Here is a 24,589-nt window from a genome sequence, read left to right on the forward strand (position 1 = left end):
CCAACATTAAGTCTGATGAAATTGAACCGGCACGACTCAATCTTAGTTGTTAGCTTTCACTCAAATCAAAAGGTTCCTGTTTTATTCAACACCTAAGTGGTATCGCTCCACCCAGGCATGCTACATTTGTCGTTCCATCCTTGTTTTCTGTGTTTTGGTAGGCTTCAATCATCTTCATGTTCTCTGGTTTTGTATCTCTTTAATATCCTCCATCGTCCCATCATCACGATGCTTGATGCCTCTTTGTAATATGGAACCTATGTACAAATGGTCAATCAAGGTTCGTCGTCCCCGGAAACTATATATTCAGAGCCTCTCTAGCCGATCCACTACTAGAAAAAACCTTAGTAGTGCGAGGGATAAAAGCATAGCAGTAGTGTGGGCCTTGCGCTACTGCTAGCGCACTGCAGTACTACTTTTCTTAGCAGTAGCACATGCTAGGCCCCACACTACTACTAACAATCAGTAGCGCGGGCTCGTACTCCGCGCCACTACTATACCTGCGTATTTTATTTCTACATATTTATGTTGTATTTATACACCCTTACACAAATTTTTATACAATAACAATGATATAACAACTCATCATCATCGTAGTAATATAACAATCTCATCATTATGATCATCATAAGTCAACCACTATTAGCTAAGTGTTATCATCCTAGGTAAATAACTTCCTAGCACATGACAAGTACTAGGACCTACTACTCTCTCTTAGGTAAAATAAAATTAAACAGAAAAAACCCCTGCTTCTCCATTATGAAGCATAGAGATCCACCGGTCTCCATTTTGTGGCCTGCGCTCATTCACTATTTTTCTCCATCCTTTGATTTTGGGACCCTCATCTAATTGAGAAATTGAGTATGCACATTCGGAAGTCTTCATCCATGGGTGTAGCTACCAATTGTCATCTCACCTTCGACATACATTAGTAGATGCACAACATCATTCGGGAGATTATGTTGAAGAACATAATAGTAACATAGTTAGAATGTGGTTTACTTCAGAATACTGTATGAAAAAGATGGACTAGTAACACAATAATAAAAAAATCTTAGCATGATACCACCGCTCAACTCGTGGTATAGTGGCACATATCCACTATAATTTTGGCCAACCCCATAAATGTTCTTAAAATTCAGAACATCATTAACAAATGAGACAAGGTAATTCTTTTCCTCCTAAGTTAGCTCTGAGCCATAACTGTAGTAGGTCTCGTCTATCATCTTTCCTGTATCTTTGGAAGAAAGGAAATAAGTTATCAATTATAAAAAAAACAAGTTTAGTAGGGATGAATAAAACTATTTTTAGATAAGCAATATAGATTATTTAACAAATTTGTTAACAAACGCACACGGAGATAGAATTGAAATCATGCCCAGATCCACCCAAATGTCTTTATCTTGAGGAATGCCAATATCGAAGGTTATTTTCATACCCTCCTCAAATCCGTAGGCCTTGCATAATCCTTTCCAATTTGAGCTCTAAGGCATATATGATGGGCACTCCCTCTCTGATATTTCGACCGTCGGTGATGGTTGCTCCTCCCTTCTTTCCCGAGTGCATTACCTAAAGGTCTAGCACAAGGGAAAGAAGAAGTGACCTCCATGACAACAGTCGGGATTCTCCCTCACTGATATTTCAACCGTATATGATGGTCTATATACATCCGTATGTAGTCCGCATTGAAATATCTAAAAAGACTTATATTTAAGAACGGATGGAGTAGATGTTTCTTTATTAAACCAATAAACATTGCTGCTAATTGATTTTATGCATTTCCTATTTAAATTTATTAGTTGGTTGATCTATTTTCAGTGTAATATTTTACAATTGAGTTTTTAGAGTCTATACATAAAGATAATTGTTAAGGAGGTTGCTTATAGTGGCTCGCCGGCTGCAAAAATTTATATTTTCAACTTGCCTCTATGTCCAATTCCTGTCTCCTCCCCTGCGGGCGAGGTTTCCGGAGCCGCGGCCAAGGTGCCGCCCGCCGGCGTAGTGGTTGCCGGCATGGCGTACCCAGTGCTCTTGGTGGCCACCGTGGCCGGAGTGGCCGGCAGCGGGTTCGCCGCGCGAGGTCACCTATCACCCCCAGCACCTAAGTTGTGTGCACCAAACTGCTCACCAGTTTTCATTATTAAGAACGTTTTTGTCACTCAATCAAAAGGCTATGCTCACAAAAATTCAGCAGTGCCTTGCGATAGAGGAACATGGAAGAATAGACGGGATTAAAATTTAGCCAGTTGAATTAGCTTCCCAACACATACACGGAATTGTGAAGGAAAAAACAGAACACAACAGACATAGCGAGAAGCTTCTACATCACCAGCCATTTGGGAGTTCTCCCACTACAGATGCAGGGCTCTTCGGTTGGGTCCTGGAGAGCATTTGAAATCAAAAGTCAAATTTATGTAAAGAAGAGAATTTATTGAAAGAATTTCTTATTAACACAATCTTGAATTTCGTTTTCTTAATTATTTGACACTGAATTTTTTTTCTTCCCTATCTGGTATCGAGTCTAAAATTTATGCCTGACTCTTTTAATACTGTCATAAATTGCACACAAAAAACACTTTTACCCCTTGTATAATATGAACCGGCCATCTGTCCCAAATCGCCCGCTCCTGATCCATCCCCGCCGGCCACTAACAGCATGACCTGGCCACTAACTACTTCTTAACTACAAGCACGGCCACTAACAGCACTTTCATAGCATTGCCTCAACGGCCACACAAATACATACTTCCTCCGTAAAGAAATATATGTACAAATCCATCGCTAATATTCGCTATCCAAACAACCCCTAAGAGCGTCTAACAACTCCTGTGCATGCATGCAAGCACGCACTAACAAACTAACTGATTCTCTAAGTTCCAACTTGATCCGTCCAGCCGACCGGTTTGGCTCAGCCTGCACGCGTCACGCAGCTAGCTAGCAGCCGAACCGGCGGGATACACACATACAGCTAGAGATCTGCATGCAGCTAGTCAGCTATATATGTAGCCACATACAGCAATCTTAGACAGTAGATGCCGTGCGTGCTTATTGTAAGCCAAGGGCTTTTCCGGACCACTTGACTTATAGACTGCCATAAGCCGTGTGTTTTGTAGTTGCCGGGTGTTTTTTTCCTGTAGACTCAGTTTAGAGGAACATAAGCCGAATACCCGAAAAAAAGCTCTCGGCTTATAGTCTTTCACACGGCAAAACGTGATTTTCCTGTAGTGACAGCTGCGCATGTATTTTTTTAGACTTGGTGTTATATATGAAAAAAATAATTTTTCGATGTCAAATAGAGAAAAAAAATAACACAACGTTAAATAAGGAACTCTCTAATTTGTTACAGCTAGGTGATCAGAACTCTTCCTGATCTAGCAACAAGTCTGTCTGACCTAACTCTGTCCTCAGGCCTGATGAAGATGATCAGAACATGGTCATTGCAGATCTAGGAATAAATGTAACTCTAACCTGCGCAACTCACTCACCCGGGGCACATTAGGCGAGCGTGGAGGCGGAGCAACAGCATCATGACGATGCAGCAGCACAAGGCCTCTTCATCCCCTTCTTTTTGGTCCCTCGGCTAGGACGGCGAAAGCGGAGGTGAAACGGCCGAGACAGAGGCTGAGCAGCAGCAGTAGGATGTTGTCGTCCCATCCTCCATGGTCGGCCGGGCAGAAGGGCCACAACAGGTTACACACACACACACACACATTCAGGCCACTCAACAGCATGTCACTCACCTGTTAAAAAAAAAAGCATGTCACTCACATATGTAAAGTAACGTATGGGGCAACCCAGTCATGCAGGTTGCCTGCCAAGTTGAGTGTCTATATAAGTTTGCCCCCGCCGGGATTGCATGAGAACACCAAGCAGGCAGGCAGGCGTACCAGGCTAGCGTTGCCTGATCAGCAGCTGCACATATAGTCAGGCGAGTCGAGTCGAATCGAGGCAGTATAGTTTAGCTGGAGCTTGAGAGGGTCAGATCATGGAGCTCGTCGGGAGTTGGAGGAAGGTGATGCCTTACATGGCCATGGTCTTCCTGCAGTTCGGCTACGCCGGGCTCTTCCTCCTCTCCGTCGCGTCGCTGCGCCAGGGCATGAGCCACTACGTCCTCGTCGTCTACCGGAACGCCATCGCCGCCGCTGCCATGGCTCCCTTCGCGCTATGGTTTGAGAGGTTCATATTACGGATCTGTGAATCATCCCTAATCGTCGTTTAATATGTCTAGACGTTTATACTAGCTAGCTGGCTTCGTGTAGAATGTATTTTGTTCGTGGTCAGCCGTGCTCATGTCAGGGTGGCGCCCGGCCCGCCGTTGCACCGTCAGAAAACCTGTGGCCATGTCAAATTGGTCACTCGTTTCGTTGTACCTTTAAGAGTTCAGTTTTTGAAGTAGTATGAAAATTCATGCTCTAAGTTGTGTATGGTAACTTTTTTTTTTGCGAGATGTGTATAGTAATGAACTTGGTAAGTAGGTGTGGCAATTTATCAATTGATTGTTGAGCTACATTCATATTCTTATGTCCTCAAATGGGACAAGTTCTAGGTTTAAGATTAGCTTGTTATTTGTTTTCACGGAATTAAAGGAAACAACAATACGTTTCCTGAAATGTAATCCACATAGTTACATTATTTTGCTGTCTTCTCATATTCCTTTTAGCAGATATGTTTGTCGTCATCACCTAATTCATGTTTACAATTTTTATTACACTGGGCCTTCAAATAACTAACGGAGATCTGTAACAAGATAAAGAAAAAGGTTCATGTTCATTTTATGCATTATCTTTTTGTAGTCTTTTGGTGCTACCTTATGAGTTAATAAGATCTTTCTTGATCGAAAAACTGAGCAACCGCTGCTGAGCATTCAGAAACGTCTGAAATAACGCTAGCACTTCTCTTTGCCCGTTGTCGTCAAGTTTTTCCTTGATAAACCAAGTAAGGAAAGCGACTTCATGTCTACTCTTCATTTGGCGTGACAGGAAAACAAGGCGCAAAATGACCCTCTCCCTGTTCTACAAGATCGTTGCTCTGGCACTACTCGAGTAAGGATCCAACACACACTTGTTGCATGATAGTAGTATTTTTGTGATTTCATTATTTGATGCATTCTTACATTTATACTTGTTAAAATTATTCAAGGCCAGTCCTTGACCAGAACTTCTTCTACATAGGAGCCCGTAACACGTCGGCGAGCTTCTCTTCGGCACTCACCAACGTATTGCCTGCCGTAACATTTGTAAATGCCATCCTGATCAGGTGAAGCTCCGACCCAAACCGATATATTATTAACAGTAGAGCGATCCTCTCTTTTACATTTTTCGTGTTTGAAGAGCTTCTATTTTATTAAGTAGGTAATGAAATAAATTGGTCAACAATGTAGGATGGAGAGAATAAACATCAAGGAGCGGCGGAGCCAGGCGAAGATCGCCGGCACGGTGATCACAGTCGGCGGAGCGCTGCTCATGGTACTCTTCCGCGGCCCTGTCCTCAACTTCCCATGGACCAAGCATGCCGGAAGCCACGTCGTTGCCGACACGGCCAACCACAGCAGCGGTTGCTGGCTCTTGGGCATCGTCATGATCCTGTTGAGCAGCTTCTGCTGGTCCGCCTTCTTCATACTCCAGGTGAGTTCACACTCTTCTTAAATTAGTTTCTGTTCCAACTGCATCCCGATGTATTTGTGGTGACCATCGATTTTGTTTGCGATCTTCAGTCGCACACGTTGAGGAGTTACCCGTCCGAGCTCTCCCTGACCACGATGATATGCGTCATGGGCGTCGTGCAGAGCGGCGTGGTTGCGCTGGTGATGGAGCGTGACACCAAGGCTTGGGCAATTGGATTCGACATGAGGCTCGTCACGGCCGCCTACTCCGTAATTAGTTGTGACCAATTTGAAATCAGACTTGCTTCCGTGGATGGTTCCAATGACTAACTCGCTGCTTAACTAATTTCATTTCAGGGCATAATGTGTTCAGGGGTTGCTTATTATTTGCAAGGGATAGTTATCCAAGAACGGGGGCCAGTGTTTGTCACTGCCTTTTGCCCTCTCTGCATGATCATAGTGACTGTGCTAGGCTCCTTCATTCTTTCCGAGGTGATCACATTGGGAAGGTATGTATATGCTTCACTTGCGAAACATATATTCTCCTGCATCCGCATCAATTGGTGGCTGCACGTCCACTAAAACCGCGACGCTTATTTTGGATCGGAGGTTGTATCTGTTATTCATCCATTCACAAATTTGTTTCCATGTAGGATCACCGGTGCAATGATTATTGTTGTTGGTCTCTATGCTCTCATCTGGGGCAAGAGCAAAGACCATGTGAATCAAGTTGAGCGCAATGACAATTTTGAAAAGCACAACTCTTTTGAGCTACCGTTTACTACCACCACCATTACCAAAGCAAGCAACCTTGATATGACAATCACCGTGGCTGCATGCAGCAAGGAAAGCCCCATGGAGAATCAACTTACAAAGTGATGACTTGAGCTCATCGATCTTCCGATGTTTCCTTGGACTAGTAAATGCGTACGTGCATTGCACGTTGTTATTATGTAGTATATTAATCGCACGCTGATATTAGGTAGGATATTATTTGCGTGTTAATTATGAAATTAGCATGGCATTGATATTTGGTATGATATTAACCGCATGCTAAATGTGTTGAGGCTCACCATTGGAGCAGTCAGAGTCGTTGGATTGAACTGGTTTGATAGCCGGGATTTGTTGGATCTGCACCTTTAGGCATTTTTATATTTGTATAGATGTATAGATATAGATATATTTCTTGTGTCACTACTGTACCAAGATGTAACTCTAGGTTGAGATTCTCATATCCACGGAACTGTCAAATAAAGCGTATGTTTTGTTGAGTGCCTCATTATCAAGGTGTCGTGAATGTGTGAGCATCTCCAGCGGTTGTCCTAAAATAGGGCATTGAAGACACCAAAAGGTGAGTTTTAGGGCATCAGATTTTATCTCTCATACAGTGACCTAAAATAGGGCACTACAATGATATTCTTAAAATTCCAATAAACTTGACGGGCGGTCCAGATTTTGTGCACTGGCCTTTCACTAGGTTCGGTGAATATATTGTCCGTTCCGCTTATAACATGGCAAGGACGAACCAATTCTTGTCTGATCGGAGTGGAAATGGTGGGGGGCAACACTCCAGTTAGTCTTTGGAAGAAAAGTTATGGAAGAAGCTTTGGAATATTAAGGCTCCAAATAAGATGAAAGTGATGCTTTGGCGTTTTGCTCATAATTGTCTACCCTCGGGAGAGCAACTTCTCCGCCGCCAGGTGCCAACGAGGACTGACTGTTATTCCTGTGGCGGATCGGAAGGTATTGAGCATGCTTTGCTTTTTTGTGGACATGCCCGTGCTATCTGGGAGGAGATTAAGGATGTTTTTGGGATCAAGCTATATCGTTCATCCTTTACATCTCCAAAGCAATGGCTTTTCAATTTCCTATCCTATGGTTCTGATCGAGATGTCTCTATTCTGACTATCACTCTTTGGCACATTTGGGAGGCTCGGAATTTTGCTCGTAATGAACCTGTTGCTCCTCTCCCGAAGCATACGGCTGCGAAGGCGCGTGCTTACATTGATTTGATCTTCCAACATCTGTTCAAAACTCATGCGGCTAGACGTGAGACCCCTGCTTCTAGCTCTCATTGGTCTCCGCCACCGCATGGTTCTTTGTTGATGTCTTCAGACGCATCTGTTTCTTTGGACCGGGGCTCCTCAGCAATTGACGTGGTGATTCAAGACCATTCGGGCAGTGTGTTGCCGCTGCTTCAGAACCCTTGCCGGGTGTTTCATCCTCAGAAGTGGCAGAGGCGATGGCTCTTCGTCGTGCAGTTTATTTGGCTCGCCAAGAGAACTATATGCATGTGATTTTCCAATCCGATTGTCTCTAGGTGGTGCAAAGGCTGCACTCTTCTGCACGAGACCGCTCCATTGTGGGTTCTATAATCGCTGATATCAAGACGACGTGTGGGGCTCTGTCTTCTGTGACTTTCAAGCATGTTCGTCGGCAATGTAATGTTTTAGCTCATGTTTTAGCTAGATCTAGTTTGAACTCTGTAAGTCTTTATATTTTCCATTCTGCTTCGGATTGTATCCGGGAGACTCTATGTAACTTTGTTGCTTGATCAATAAAGACCGACGTTCTCTCAAAAAATAGGGCACTACAACTGAAATTTAACACAAATAATATAAACATGACATCAGATTCATCAATCCACAACATCAAATTATTACTATTTCATCAATCCACGTCATACATAAAAACTCATCACACATGACATGAAACATAGGGATAAAACTAGTGGTCTTTTTGCCCATGCCATGCTCACCACTCCTCGACGAGAACTCCACCTTCTAGGCAAATCCTCGAACACCTAGTGTGCAAGGAGGAAACCGGCCGAACGTGCGTCTGAACCAAGGTGATTGCCGTCCCGGCCCAGAATGGCCTCACAGACGCCTCAGAGGGCCTCGTAGATACCCAGAGGTTGAGCTTGCTAATCGAAACAATAAAACAAAAAAAATAGTTTAAATATACCCAAGATTGATCTTGTTCTGAAGGTGTTCTCACTACGAATTCAAATACATATAAAAAGTTTTAAAATGAAGATTTGGTTCAAAAGACATCAGTCATTCAAATTATGACAATGAATGAAATTAGGGAATGCTTTAGATCCCCCCGTATTTCTGAGGATCTGTCCAGATTGTCCAATGATAGATTTAAGAAAATTACAATTTCAAAATTCCAACTCCTCTAGTGCTGGAAGATTCCACATTTCTAGTTGGATGGATGTGGGACGGCTCCATGACAAAAAAAGAGTAGGTGACGGAGCAACAGTTGATATTGTCTCCGAGATTGCCACGACCAAGATCAACACTCCTCGTACTCAGCACAAGCCTCTTGAGAGAAGGTGCAACCAAACCTTGGGAATATATTTTTGGACATCGCTGCATTGTCAGTTCTTCAAGGCAACTGAGATCCACAGATCTTTCAGCTGGTACTGAAACTAAGTTCTTGCAATTTGTAATTGTGATTTTCTTGATGGCCGGTACATGTTTAACATGTTTGAGGCATGATAGATTTGGGCAGTTATCAATCACTAGGTCTGCCAGGGACGAGAAAACACCAGCGTTATCATTTTTCCTTACCTCAGCTATCTCACTTTGGTTTATACGCTCTGAGATATTGGATGCTTTTGAACTCTCGCGTCCATCGCAAATTATAAACGAAGGTGACATTAAGCTTGACGGAAACAACACACATGGATAACAATGGAGGGGCAAAGACTTGAGGCAGGTGGGAGGTTGTAGAACTTGAAGCTGTTAGATGTGTATAATTTATTGTGTTCATCCTCATTGTATAAGGGGCTTTTCTGTACTTTAGCACATCTGTATATGTACTGGTCATGGGCCCTCAGTAAAGCTAGTTGCTCATTATCTAATATGGTATCAGATGCTAGGTTAGCCTCCCTCTCCCGCACGCCGCAGCTCCGTGCATCCTGTATCTAGCCTCCGCCTGCCGCCGGCCATCTCTGCCCGTCTCCTCCTTGGCCCCGCCCGGCCACGCCGCCCAGCCGCCTAATTCCGCTCCCGCCGGCCTTCCTCTCTGGCCAAGTCCTCCTCTCCGGCCGTCGCGCTCCACTCCGTCCTCTCCCTGTCCGACTGCCGTTGATCCAGGCTAGTCCGGTTGTCGTCGTCCCCGGTCCGCTGCTGCTCCCGGTCCGAACGGCTGCAGCCGTCAGCTGCTCGCCTGGCTGGCCGGTTCAGGCCACCGGCTGCCCCGGTCCTGCTTCCCGCTCGGGAGCCTGGCTGGTCTCGGCCAGGAGCCGCCAGCGACTCTGCCCAGTCCTCGCCAATGCTGCTCTCTGCTCGCGCGGGCTACACTTCCTGCTCGGGCGCCTAGCTTGAGCGCCTAGCTCGAGCGCGTTCTTGCCCGATCCTGATCTGGTCTTCTGCATCGGTTGACCAAAAAAAACCGAGGAAAGCAGAGGAGCAGTAGGAAGACTTCTTCATGTTTTCTTCGGGCTATGTCGCTGTTCCTCGGTGCTCGGTGATCTTCGATGGCACCAACTATGCTGAGTTTGTGGGCTTCATGCGTATCCATATGCGTGGTCTTCTTCTGTGGGGTGTTCTCTCTGGCGAGGTCCCCTGTCCGTCATGCCCGGTTGCGCCAGTGGCCCCAATCCCACGAGTGCCGCCGGTTCTTGCTGCTGATGCTTCTCAGGCTGACCGGGATGCTGCCAAGGCTCTGGATGATGCTGCGGTTGATGCTTATGATCAGCAGGTATCCGCTTATTCCGATGCTCTCTCTGTGTACCGGGATGATCTAGCAGCTTACACTCAGTGGTGCAATGATGATGCTCGTGCTGCTGCTGTTCTTACTGCCAGTGTCCTCCCTCAGTTTGCTTCGGAGTTCATGGGACTTGGCACAGTTGCAGCGATGTGGTCTTATCTTTGTCAGCGCTATCAGCCCTCTGGTGATGCTCTTTATCTCTCTGTGGTGCGTCAGGAGCACGCCCTTCAGCAAAGTGATTCCTCTGTTGATGAGTTCTATTCACAGTGCTCTGCCATCTGGTGTCAGCTTGACTCTCTTTGGACAGTTGTTTGTGGCACCTGTCGTTGCTGTCAGACTACTCGGTCTGATCTGGAGTTTCAGCGGGTATATGAGTTCTTATCTCGTCTCCGCTCTGAATTTGAGCCCAAATGTGCTCACTTGCTTGCTCGTGGTCGTGTTCCAATCTCAGAGGTGCTTGCTGAGCTTCGTGCTGAGGAGACCCGTCTTCGCTCTGCTGGTTTGCTGGTGGTCCCGTTTGTGTTGGCTGCTCGGGCTCCTATGTCATCTGCTCGGCTCACCGCTCCACCGCTCCTCCCCACACCTTCAGGGGGGTGAGTCGTCCTACTTATACTGAGAGGGGCCGGTCGCGCCGTGACACCTTCTGTGGCTACTGCTCTCGGCCCGGTCACCCAGAGTCTAATTGCCGTGAGAAGAAGCGAGACCAGCGGCGCTCCTCTTCCAGTGGGACTCCTGAATCCTCCTCGACTTCGTCACTCACTGACCAGGACATTGTGAGTCTCAAACGCCTCCTGGCTTCCTCAAGCTCTTCGTCGACTGGCTCAGTTGCTACTGTGACTGCAGCCATTTCTCCACAACCGCAGGCATCTACACAGTCAGGTACATCTTCGTGGGTTTTGGATTCTAGAGCCTCCTTCCATATGTCTTCAGATTCTTCTATGTTGTCTTCTCTCCGACCTCTTACTTCGCCTGTTAATGTTCTTACCGCCGATGGCACACCTCTTCCTGTTGCTAGTCATGGTCTTCTTTCCATTCCCTCTTTTTCTGTTCCCAGTGTTTCACATGTTCCTCGTCTTACCATGAATCTGTTTTCCGCTGCCCAACTTACTGATTCTGGTTGTCGTGTCATCCTTGATACCGACTCTTGCTCCATTCAGGATCGACGCACCAAGGCTTTGGTTGGTGCTGGCCCCCGGCGCCATGAGTCAGAGGGCCTTTGGGAGGTTGACTGGCTTCGTGTTCCTTCCGCTGCCATCACTCCTGCCAGCTCCCATGCTCTTGCTACCTCTTCGTCTGCGTCCTTCCAGCAGTGGCATCATCGCCTTGGTCACATCTGTGGCTCTCGCTTGTCTTCCTTAGTTCGTCAGGGCCTTTTGGGGTCTGTATCTGGAGATGTTTCTTTACATTGTAATGGTTGCAGACTTGGCAAACAGACCCAGTTGCCTTATCCTACCAGTGAGTCGGTATCTCAGCGTCCCTTTGACTTAGTTCATTCTGATGTTTGGGGTCCTGCCCCCTTTGATTCGAAAGGTGGTCATCGCTATTATATCTTGTTTATTGATTATTTCTCTCGCTACACCTGGCTCTACTTCATGAAATCTCGTAGCGAGGTTCTCTCTATGTACAAACGTTTTGCTGCCATGGTTCACACCCAGTTTTCCACGCCCATTCGTACCTTTCGTGCTGACTCCACTGGTGAGTTTATCTCTCAGCTGTTGCGTGGTTTTCTTGCGGAACAGGGTACTCTTGCCCAGTTCTCATGTCCTGGTGCTCATGCTCAGAACGGCGTTGTTGAACGTAAGCATCGTCATCTACTTGAAACGGCTCGCGCGCTGATGATTGCCGCTTCCCTTCCGCCTCACTTTTGGGCTGAGGCTGTTTCTGCATCCACTTATCTCATCCACTTTTGCAGGGTGGTATTCCTATGGAGTGTCTCACTGGACGTTCCCCTGACTACTCCGCTCTTCGGATGTTTGGATGTGTGTGTTATGTCCTTCTTGCTCCACGAGAACGCACCAAACTGACTGCTCAGTCGGTTGAGTGTGTCTTTCTTGGCTACAGTGATGAGCACAAGGGCTATCGAAGTTGGGATCCTGTGGGTCGTCGCTTGCGCATCTCGCGTGATGTGACTTTTGACGAGTCTCGTTCTTACTACCCACGTTCTTCTTCCTCGAGTTTCTCTGTGGACGACATTTCATTCATGCTCCTTCCTGACACACCCGGCTATGTGCCTCATGTGTCACCTCTTCCTCCGGCACCTCTCATTCCTTCTCATTCCCCATCGACACCGTCTTCTCCATACTCCTCCTCCACCTCTCCACCTTCATCTCCAGTCCGTCGCCCTCTCTCACCATTTCCTCTCCACTATACTCGACGATCTCGTACTGAGGATGTCTCCTCTGACGCGCCTTCCACCTCTGGTGCACCTCCTCTCACGCCTTCCCCGGTTCACAACCTTCGTGCTCGGCCTCGCCCCCCGCCTGATCGCTACTCCCCTGATCGGTATGGTCTCTCTGCTATTGCTGAGCCAACTTCCTACCGAACTGCCATGACTCAGCCTGAATGGCAACTTGCGATGGCCGAAGAGCTTGCTGCTCTTGAGCGCTCTGGCACATGGGATCTGGTTCCCCTTCCTTCCGGTGTCCGTCCCATCACCTGCAAGTGGGTCTACAAGGTTAAGACTCGCTCCGATGGTTCTCTTGAGCGCTACAAAGCTCGTCTTGTGGCCCGTGGTTTTCAGCAGGAGGAGGGGCACGATTATGATGAGACATTCGCTCCTGTGGCCCACATGACCACTGTTTGCACTCTTCTTGCAGTGGCTTCTGTTCGCCAGTGGTCTATCTCTCAGCTTGATGTTCAGAACGCTTTTCTCAATGGCGAGTTGCGTGAGAAGGTTTATATGCAGCCACCACCGGGGGACTACGCTCCTGATGGTACGGTCTGTCGACTTCGCCGCTCCCTCTATGGTCTTAAACATGCCCCTCGCGCCTGGTTTGAGCGCTTCTCCTCTGTGGTGACTGCAACAGGTTTCTTACTCAGTGATCATGATCCCGCGTTGTTTGTTCACACGACTCCTCGTGGTCGGACTCTTCTCCTCCTCTATGTTGATGACATGATCATCACTGGTGACGACCTTGACTATATTGCCTTTGTTAAGGCTCGCCTTCGCGATCAGTTTCTCATGACTGATCTTAGTCCACTTCGCTACTTTCTTGGGATTGAGATCTCCTCGACCTCTGATGGCTTTTACATCTCCCAAGAAAAATATATTCAGGATCTTCTTGCTCGCGCTGCTCTTGGTGATGAGCGTACAGTTGTGACTCCTATGGAGCTCAATGTTCAGCTTCGTGCCTCTGATGGTGACCCTCTTCCTAATCCCACTCGCTATCGTCACCTTGTTGGCAGTCTTGTCTATCTTGCCGTTACGCGTCCTGACATTTCCTATCCTGTCCATATCCTGAGTCAGTTTGTTTCGGCCCCCACCTCTGTCCACTATAGTCATCTCCTCCGTGTTCTACGATATCTTCGTGGCACGATCTTTCAGCGCTTTTTCTTTCCCTGCTCCAGCTCTCTTGAGCTCCAGGCCTACTCTGATGCTACCTGGGCCAGTGATCCCTCTGATCGACGCTCACTGTCTGCTTACTGTGTCTTTCTTGGTGGCACTGTTATTGCCTGGAAGACAAAGAAGCAGACTGCAGTTTCTCGCTCGAGCACAGAGGCTGAGTTGCGAGCCATGGCTATGTTGACTGCTGAGGTGATCTGGTTACGGTGGTTACTTGAGGATTTTGGTGTGTCTGCTACTACCTCCACTCCTCTACTTTCTGACAGCACCGGTGCTATCAGTATTGTGCGTGACTCGGTGAAGCATGAGCTCACCAAACACATCGGTGTGGATGCCCACTTTATGCGCGCTGCTGTGCAGGATCAGACTCTCGCCCTTCACTATGTGCCCTCGGAGTTACAGTTGGCTGCCTTCTTCACGAAGGCACAAACTCGAGCACAGCATGGATTTTTCCTCTCCAAACTCAGTGTTGTTGATCCACCATGAGTTTGAGGGGGTGTGTGTTAGATGTGTATAGTTCATTGTACTCATCCCCATTGTATAAGGGGCTTTTCTGCACTTTAGCACATCTGTATATGTACTGGCCATGGGCCCTCAGTAAAGCTAGTTGCTCATTATCTAACAGAAGCACCTCTATGTCATTGCATTGTCCTCTGGAGATGAATTCAACCTAGACCATGACAGGTTAAGCATATCAAGATAATGCTTATTCTGTAGTTGGGCTTCTACTGCATGATCCTTGATTCCTTGCTTAGCTTGCTGATATTATTTATCTTCAAGTGACCAAGGTTGTTCATATTCTTCATCAACCTAAATCCTCGCCCCTGCTCATCAGCGGCTAGATCAACAGTCGCTTCATAATAAAGTTCTTCTTCCCGAAAACTTCTAGACCTTGAATTGCATTGAAATCCATCTGATTCAAATCTCTGTAAGCATATCAGACTACTTAAGTCATCTGGCAAGCTTTCTAGAATGCATTTCTGTAGACGTAGAATCTGCAGATTATAGAGCCGACAGAACTCGGCGGGGAGACTCTTGAAAGGTGAAGCTCTCGAGATTTGAAGGCACCGAAGATGCTTCAAGTTGCCAATAGCAGCAGGTAACTCATTACTAGAGACACAAACAATCACACGCACACACAGGAGTTGACTCACCAATTTTCTTTGAGTTCCGCTTCGGTACAACCCTCTCATAAAACGTATAAAGGGTACTATGGACTTTTGACAATTTGTATCTACTTTTATATGTACGTATACGCTCACTTGGGTCGGCCCATTTGCGGTACATGTGATGACAAATATATCGAAAAAAGGATAGAACGATCTGGGAGTCGAACCCGTGACCACCTAAAACATAAACTATTGTCCACAATCACTGGAATAACAAGCCTTCGGTGAAAAATGTAAAGCCAGACGCTTTAAGTAACAGAAGGGTTAGGAATTTTAAAAAGGTTTTAGGAACACTTTGTGAACCGGTTCCTTTTTCCATAGTTTTTTTCCTGTTACATTTCTTCTTTATTTTTCAAAAAATGGTTGCGCTTTCAAAATGCTGTTCAAATTTTCAAAACGTTTTTTATTTCCAAATTTGGTTCATAAATTAAAAAATATTTGCATTTTCGAAAATTGCAATGTAACTTCAAAAAATATTCGTGTGTTTAAAAAATTGTTCAGAATATCAAAACATGAATAGTTTTTGGAAAAGCACGAACAAAATTGTGAAGACAAACATTTGAACAGGAATACAAATTTAAATTCCAAAAGATTTTTCAGAAATGCAAACAACACATGATGTCAAAAAAGTGTTGTAAATTTTCCCGAATATTTTTTCAACTTGGGAACAATATTTATTTAAAATAGATTCATTTTTTAATTATGAACAAATTCCAATAGGCGCCCGACCGGAGGATGACGTCGCTTAGTTGGGCAAGGCCTAAGATTTCATTTTCTTTTCTTAAAAAAATTGAAATGCCAAAATAACAGTTTTAAGTAGCTACTTTAAATTATGTTTCCTATGCTTTAGGAAAGCATTTACTGTTTTCAGTTCTATAATTTTGTATTTATTAGTTATGTTAAAAACTTAAAATAAGAGTTTTAAGTACATATATAAATTATGATTTTAAATATCCTTTTCCATCGAACCTGGCATGGATGCCTACTTAGACATGCTATGCGGGACATGGTGTTTTTTTGGACATTCTTGAAATGACCCTAACTTTTGCCAGCAGGTGGCATGCCCATCGTAGGCATCCATGCCCCCAATTTTTTTTTCATGGTCTTGTATAACCAATTCAAAGCACCAAGCCGAGTTGCTTGGGTTTTTTTGACAAGTTTTGTATTTTTCTTGAAATGACCCCATTTTTTCATGGGCTTGTATGACCAATATTCAAGGCACCATGCAAAATTGTTTGTGTTTTCAATCAGTTTTGCATTTTCTGAAGTTTTTTTTGGTTAAAAAGGACGATAAATGGCCGGACGTGTTACCGAAAATCATCCGAACTAGGTATGTGCCTACCTTCTTGCAAAAGTGGGGTTCATTTCAAAGATGCCAAAAAAGACTATGTTCAACGGAGGGTGTTCGCTTAGGCCAGAAGGGTCTTTTTGAAAGCTCGTTGTTTTTCGATATCCATTAAATGACAAATGTATTCCACCAGCTTCTACAACCAATTTAAGGCACCATGCCAAGTTATTTACATTTTTGAAAAGTTTTGCATTTTCTGGAGTTTTCTCGGTGAAACTAGGCCCATAAATGGTCAAACGCGCCACAACATGTAAATAGTGTCGGAAGTTGTTCGAACGTAGCATGGATGCCTCATATGCATGTGCCTGGATGTTACAAGAAGCTGGGATCATTTATCCATGGCCTTACAAGTTTAGATGAGTGTATTTGTAATTTATGTCATTTACAATCAACACAAAAAAATTTCTTTTGTCCTAGAAATTTCTTGAAATTTATCAACAATTTTGGAATTACAAAGTGTGTATGACAATGTTACAAACTAGAAAAAAAATTCCAAAATTGTTAAGATATTACGAAAATCTGATGGAAATTTCAAACAAAATGGCAAACCACATACTTTAAAAAAAATAACAACTTTTCTGAAACACATACATTTATTAAATTTGTGAACAAAACAATTCAAAAACTGAACATTTTATGAAATTTCCGAACCTTTTTTGAAATTAAAAATAATATTTTATGTTATACCAAACAATTTTTCAAATTTTTGAACAAGTTCACAAAGAATAATAAAGTTCAAAAGTAGAAAAATGAATTAACAAAAAGAGAGGAAAATGGAAAAAATCGAAAATAAAAAATGCTTAGCCCCTAGAAATTGAAAATTGTTTTCAGATAATGTTAGTATAGTTGAAAAATATTCATAAATTTGAGAAAATGTTTGCGTTTTCGAATAAAGCTCACAAATTTGAAAAAGTAGTGGCATTTTGAAAAGAAATGTTCGAAAATTTAAAAATTGTTCGTGTTTTCAAGAAAATATTCATACGTTTGATAATTTATTGTAATTTTGGAAAACATATGTTTGCAGTTTTACAAGAATGTTTACAATTCTGAAAAGAATGTTCTTAAATTTGGAAAATATTCATAAAATCAAATTATTTTTCATAAAAAATCGCACATTTGAAAGAAAAACCCACGTTTCCCTAAGAAGTTCAAATTTTGGAAAATGTTTCATTTTTAAAAAATATTCATGTTTTAAAAAAATTCCAAAAGATTAAAAACACATTACTTTTTGTTGAGCTATAAAAAACGATTTAGCTACAATGCCCCGTGTTGGTCGCTACAGTGTCCATCCAGGTTGTACAGTATCAATTTGTTCTGTGACAGTATTTCTAAGAGAAAAACTCCTATAATATGTCCAGTTAGGTCATAAGAAACTGCGCTGCAATTGTATCAGCAAATCGTGTTTGTTCTGGTGGTATTAGCAAGGTCACCTCCACCTGAGGTCCTGAGTTCGAAGCCTAACAGGTAGAAGATTATTTTTGGATTTTCGAACCTTGCTACAGTACATACTCACTAATGGGCCGGCCCAAGGCGGACTCAGAAATATCTTCACGAGTATTTTCTGGAAAGACCATCCTACCCTTTATTATGAAGGGGTATTAACAGATCTCATCCATTGATGTATTTAGGGGGGTTGTACCGAAGAAGAAGTGGTTCATTAATGTACCATGACAAACAATTTCAAAATGACCCTTCTGGCGATTTAGAAATACTCCCTCCGTCCGCGAATAAGTGTATTTCTACCTTTTGTCTTAAGTTAAAGTTTTAATATTTTGATCAAGTTTATAGAAAGCACTAGTAGCATATATGACACCAAATTGATATATCATGAAAGCCTAACAGGTAGAAGATTATTTTTGGATTTTCGAACCTTGCTACAGTACATACTCACTAATGGGCCGGCCCAAGGCGGACTCAGAAATATCTTCACGAGTATTTTCTGGAAAGACCATCCTACCCTTTATTATGAAGGGGTATTAACAGATCTCATCCATTGATGTATTTAGGGGGGTTGTACCGAAGAAGAAGTGGTTCATTAATGTACCATGACAAACAATTTCAAAATGACCCTTCTGGCGATTTAGAAATACTCCCTCCGTCCGCGAATAAGTGTATTTCTACCTTTTGTCTTAAGTTAAAGTTTTAATATTTTGATCAAGTTTATAGAAAGCACTAGTAGCATATATGACACCAAATTGATATATCATGAAAGCACATTTCAACTCGAATCTAGTGATACTAATTTAGTGCCATAAATGCTGCTATTTTTGTCTATAAAGTTGGTCAAAATTTTAAAACTTTGACTTGAGACAAAAGCTAGATGTACACTTATTCGCGGACGGAGGGAGTAGTCATCTGCTTTGAAAATATATAGCGCAGCTGGAGAAATATTTGTAATGGACCACTATGTTAGTATATGTATAGGACTAGAGATAGACTAGGATTCTACATATCATCTTGTACTCCAAGTCATAGGCTTCTTGCCCTCTAAGTCTTGTACACCTATATAATCCCCATGAGGGTCACGTCAATACAACACACAAATATTAGCATCCTATATTATTAGTATGGTATTAGAGCGGTTAGTCTCACGACGCCGATCCTAGGCCTTCCCATCACTTCCGCAGCGTGCCGTCCCCGGGGAGATTAATCTCCTCTCCCCCGAGGCGCGACACCCGATCAATTAAAGATTAGATCAGTCTCATAAATTAGATCAATTCCGATTTTCCAATTTTCTTAGTAGATTAATCTTCTTTAGCCACCAAATAGATTCTATAGCCCTCATGTTCCGGTGAAAATCAGTGAAAGATTTGGCGGCGATCAGGTGCCACGATTGTCTCGATCACGCGCCGACGCCGCTGCATGTGGCCGGCTTCAAGATCGAAACTGCACCAGCGAGCGCCATCGAGAACTCCATCGACAAAAAAAAAAAAGCAACGACAGATCGATGAGGCACAGGCATGGCCGGGCGCTGCAGCAGCCGGCCGATGCAATCGCTCGGTAGGCGTGGCCCCGGCAGTCCGGTGGAGCGGCGCCACGCGCTCAGGCAGCCAAGCCCTGGACACCAATGCTCCACCGCCACGCGCTCACGCAGCCAAGCCCTGGACACCAATCACGCCGTCTTCAATTCCGATCGATCGCCTCAAACACAACGGCACGCTGTGATTGTGGGAGGAATCCGATTTTCCCGCATGGTTCCACGCAGATCCGGCCATGTCAACACATGGATACGGGCCTCCATCTAGGCAGGGCCACGACGTGTCGGCGGCCCGTGCACATCATCTGCTTCGGGCTCACACATCTACGCCAAGACACCGACAAGCACCTACGCCCACACGCTCCTATCTACATCGACCCGATCGATGTCGATGACTTCGATCACACGCGCAACTTCGGTCCGACCTGCTGCTTCATCGACCATCGTGGGCAGGTGCAGCCTCGCAGCCTGCCCATCTACACCGAGCCGACCTGCACTACACCGCCGATCTACGCCGAGCAAACTGCATTGCTCCACGCCATCAAGCTGTACGACTACATCACATCTAAGGAAAAAAAATCGACATCGAACATGCGAGAAACGACTTCGACGTGCATCATCCACATGCCAGGCCGGTGTGGACAGAGATGCAATCTTCCTCGACTTCTTCGGCAGACACAGCATCGACACTTCATCATCGACACGCTGCTGCAACGCCATTGCCGATACTTCATCGCCAAGGTCTTTATCAACATGGTCTTCATCAACATCTTCGTCAACACACCGCGGCCGCCTCGTCTATAAAATGGACACCTAGCGTCCTTTGACAGATTTTTCTGCAAGACGCAACCTCGACGACGACAATGATCGCGTCACGAAGACGGCATCGACCGCGTCATCCACGACGACACGACTGCATCGACACGGCGTCACTATAATGACGCGCCCCTACACGGCCACACGGTTCTGGCAAAACCGATGTGTGCTCGATGGGCTTCCCCCGTTCCTTGCAAAACTGATGGACTCATCGTCGACGGCACTCTCTGACATCTGCAAGATGCATCGTTCACGTTTACAGCCCCGTCATCAGGCCCGTCGACGAGAGGGGCCAAAGTAGCCGACCGCATAGGGCCCCCAAAATTGTGGGGCCCCGATTTGAAGAAAAACGTGAAGTAACTACGTGTGCATGCAGCGCCCGCTACAGCTTCAGCCCTAGGGCCGTGACCCTCCCCAGCCCCCCACTCGCGCACGCGCGCCGCCTCTCTCGTAATCTCCCATGCCCCCATGCAATGAATCAACCAGTGTTGGTCTGCTGCAGATCGCCGGCGGCGACCGCTCCACCTACTAGCTGATCCGTGCTTGCACTAGCGGCAGTGATTCCCGTCCTCCACCTGGTCGCCGGGCGCTCGCCTTTTCTCCGCTACACCGAAAACTTGCAGCCCCTCCAAAGCCGAGAAACACAGGGGCTGCTCGTCGCCTCAGCCACTAATCAATGAGTAATTTACTGATTTCTTGGGCTGAGAGAGGCAAACAACAATAGTAGAAGATGCATTGGAAGTTTGAACTGATGACATGCTGTATGTGTTGATTTATAAACTGATGTCTTTGAACAATTAACCACGGAGTAATTTAGAACTAAAAAAATGTGTGCATGTATGGATGAAACCCAAATCGATGCATTTTTATATCAATTTTATTTCATGCTATAGAAAAATAAGATGATGACATATTTTCATTGGCGACCTGCAACAACAGGAGTTTCTACACATATGGGGGGAATGGATGAAGCAAACTATTTATTTGGTATTCTTTTGTACCCCTTATTATTATTTGTATTTCTTTGTCTTGTTTAATCTATTTGGTTCGATTGTTAATCATCGAGTTTCAGTTCTACATATATTATGCAGTCGACCAAATTTATATATATGCTTTGGCATGAGGTTTTCCTTGGATAGCCAGGAGGTATTATTTGGCCACTGCAATATGAGATATTCCTTGGATACTTCTTTAGTTATACGAACTTTAAAATTTTAGGACCCCATTTTGTATTTCGTCCCGGGCCCCCAAAATTCCTGGAGACGGCCCTGTCCGTCATAGCGCATTTTTTTGCGCCTCCGGCTTTGTGCAGCTTCATCATCCACGACGACTACATCATCGACCACGACTACCTCGGCCACGGCTACATCATGATCGGCTACCTCGACATCGACATATAGGGCTACGTCTACAACTCATCGGCAACAACTCCAGTCAACAGCGTCCGCGTCGTCACTAGCGTCCACGCCACTCCCGCTGTGACTGCGGGAGGGAATAGAGGAGAGACAAGGAAGGCACCAGAAGGGGACGCAGTCACCGCCCTAGGTGCCGACACATCAGAGACGCAGTTGATGACGGCGCAACGAAGAAGACGACAGAAGCGCAAGACTTCAAATTCAGTCGCAATCGTCCGCTTCACGCCCGCTACGACTGAGGGGGGATGTTAGAATACGTATAGGACTAGAGATAGACTAGGATTCTACATATCATCTTGTACTCCAACTCATAGGCTTCTTGCCCTCTAAAGGCCTGTTCTAGAACTCTCCCAGCTCCACCAAATCCACGATTTCAGCTTCTGGAGCGAGCTCCTCACTTCACCCAGCGATCAAAAAAAGTTCTGGAGGGACGCTGGCATCTCCCTTCGCTGCAGCCCAGCTGGGAGGCAAAAAGCCTGTTAGGCTCCCCATTGGGCTGGCTGGAGGCAGCCCAGATGTGCAGCAGAGTTTTTTTTTTTCTGTCATGCCTTGGACTAGCTAGGCTGTCCGTGGTGATACACATATTTGGCGTGTTAAAAAAAGATATACATATGGCTGGGCGGGGCTGTACGTGGTGCCTTGGGCTTATAGCATGCAAAGTTCTTGTTAATATAGTAGCTACTGCAGCTACTTTTGCTGTACAGGAACATGTACAGAGAGATCTACATGGAGCAACATGGAGCAACAAATATACAACAATCATGTAATATTTGAAAGATCCCAAATCTTCGGAGCTAACATAGGTCATAATTTAGCAGAAATACTTGTTCATGCCACAAAAGTTTCATTTGCCAATAAGTTTGCAAATCAATATGGTCACGCATAGAAAATCATGAACATGATTTCTTCACCAACTAAGAGCAATGGCTGTAGCTAGTTCATGCCTAAACAAATCCATGTTAGGACCGCTTTCTGCCGTTGTTGAAGCATCCGATGCATTAGGAATAGTTGGAACATAATCCGGATCCCTCTCATACCGAAGAAAGTGGAGATCCTCTTTGTCATGGAGGCGGACGTAGTTGTGTAGTGTCATGGTAGCCGCAACAATCATCTTTTGTGTTGCAATCGAGTAGTTTGGCATCTTGAACAGCAAAAGAACTCACGATTTTAGCCTTCTTCCATCACTCATCATCTTGTGACACGGTGTTGTTCACATAGTTCCATCCGGCTACGGTCTCCCGAAACTTGAGTTTCTTAAACAAGGTGAAATCAGCTTTAAGCTTGTCCCATTTGTTTTTCAATTGCGTATGTGTGTAGTCAAGCCCGGTTCTCATCTTAAATTGTCTTGTCACCTCATCAAATGCGTTTGGGGTCAAATAATTGCCTGGCCTATTTCCAGCATCCACTTGCTCGACGAACAACTCGCACACAATCCGAGTGTTTTCAACACTCCATTCAGCAGTCATGCTTGACACTTCTCTACGAAAATGCATGTCACATTGGTCCTCACATATACTAGGATAATATGAAAACTGAAGTTTTTTGCAAAGCCAAAAGCATGTCATATCAGAACTACACTTCACAAATAAACTACATTCGACTCCTCATGTTAGAACTGGAATCAATCTGTATGCTAGCAATTATGTTATAACATGGTTCTGCTATTTACACGAAACTTAGAGCGTTCTTGGCAGGACTACACAATTCTAACTGTTAATATCTTACCAGCACTACACTTCACAATCTCTAGTTCATACTGCTTACTAATATCTTACCAGTACTACAATTCAAACTAATATCTCTGGTTGAATTTTGCTTATATCTTAGCAGTACACATACTACACTGCAGAAAAATTCAGTTTGCATTTACAACACATGAACACCAAGTCTGACATAGGTAGACCATCTTTGTTGGAGCTCACCTTGTGGTTTGGCCGAGAGGGCTCGGCCTTCTGGCTGCTGCTCCTAGTCCGGCGTCAATGGCGTTCTGTTGAGCTCGCCATTGCCACGGGCTCGCTGCTCCAAACTGGTGGCGGGACAAGCGCCGCTGAGCAGGGGATCCGGCGGGAAAGAGGCCGGGGTGGGCGGATCTGTATGCGGAGGAGGGGATCCGGCCGACGACCGGGGGGGGGGGGGGGGGGGGGGGGGCGGGGGGGGCAGCGCGACTGGCGGCGGCGGCGGCGAGGGTTCGAGGTGAGTTTGGGGGGAACGAGGGAGCAGAGGATGGTTCGAGAGGGACTGGCTCGGTTCTGTACGCGAGCCCTACGAGGAGGAGGTGAGCGCCAATCGTTTTCCTTGGCGGTGGCAAAAAGCCGTAAATACATGGAACTCCAGATTCCGTTAATTTGTGAAGCTGGGTTTTGCTCGCTCCGTAAAATTGCACTACGGCCCATGCCAGCTTCGCTATTTCAGCTTCTTGAAGCTAATCCGTTCGGCTTCGTTTTTTACGTGGAGTTTGGAAAGCTCAGAGTGGGAGAGTTTTAGAACAGGCCCACCTATATAATCCTTATGAGGGTCACATCAATACAACACACAAATAGTAACATCCTATATTTTCCACTATTGAATTCATGCTCCAGCTAACTCATCCAAAAGTCAGAACTGATGGAGGAAGGTGGGCAATATATTTCAACACTTCCCCTCACGACTAGGCTATTTTAGTCCTTAGACGTGGGATCGATGTAGGCTGCAGAATCGTTTTATTTAATACTGCGTTGGCAGGGTCTTGAACTCAAGACCTCTTGGCTCGGATACCATATTGAATTCATGCTTCAACCAACTCATCCAAAAGTCCGAACTATGGAGAGGGCTGAACATTACACTCCAACACCCCTCCTTACGTCAATGCTTCTTTGGAGCTATATGACGTGTGCGGCGGAAGCGGGGGCAGGCCGCAATTATTTATTGCGTTTACTGGGTTTTGAACCCTGAACCTCTTGGTTGTAAGTTTATGCACCTTGTATGAAATTATATAATTGCCC

The 24,589-nt window shown here is 45.1% G+C and overlaps 1 protein-coding gene and 1 pseudogene across 1 annotated transcript; both read left to right on the forward strand.

The window, feature by feature from the left end:
- The first annotated feature begins 3,985 nt into the window (after positions 1–3,985).
- On the forward strand, positions 3,986–6,481 carry LOC125519331 (WAT1-related protein At1g44800-like). Its single transcript, XM_048684175.1, has 7 exons — positions 3,986–4,176; positions 4,980–5,042; positions 5,140–5,256; positions 5,381–5,624; positions 5,714–5,872; positions 5,960–6,111; positions 6,256–6,481. Exons 1-7 carry the CDS (start codon positions 3,986–3,988, stop codon positions 6,479–6,481), a joined length of 1,152 nt encoding a protein of 383 aa, XP_048540132.1.
- Positions 6,482–10,039: 3,558 nt separating this feature from the next.
- Positions 10,040–12,274, forward strand: LOC147961466 (uncharacterized; annotated as a pseudogene).
- The last annotated feature ends 12,315 nt before the right edge of the window (positions 12,275–24,589 follow it).

Source organism: Triticum urartu, chromosome 7A, assembly GCF_056163025.1.
Source record: "Triticum urartu cultivar PI428250 chromosome 7A, HENAU_Tu73, whole genome shotgun sequence".
In the NCBI taxonomy this organism is placed as follows: domain Eukaryota; kingdom Viridiplantae; phylum Streptophyta; class Magnoliopsida; order Poales; family Poaceae; genus Triticum; species Triticum urartu.

Excerpts from the sequence above, each read along its gene's own strand:
- LOC125519331 (XM_048684175.1), top strand. The coding sequence starts at position 3,986 with ATGGAGCTCGTCGGGAGTTGGAGGAAGGTGATGCCTTACATGGCCATG. Across the intron at positions 4,177-4,979 it reads TTCGCGCTATGGTTTGAGAG|GAAAACAAGGCGCAAAATGA; the intron begins GTTCATATTACG and ends TTGGCGTGACAG. Across the intron at positions 5,257-5,380 it reads GTAAATGCCATCCTGATCAG|GATGGAGAGAATAAACATCA; the intron begins GTGAAGCTCCGA and ends TCAACAATGTAG.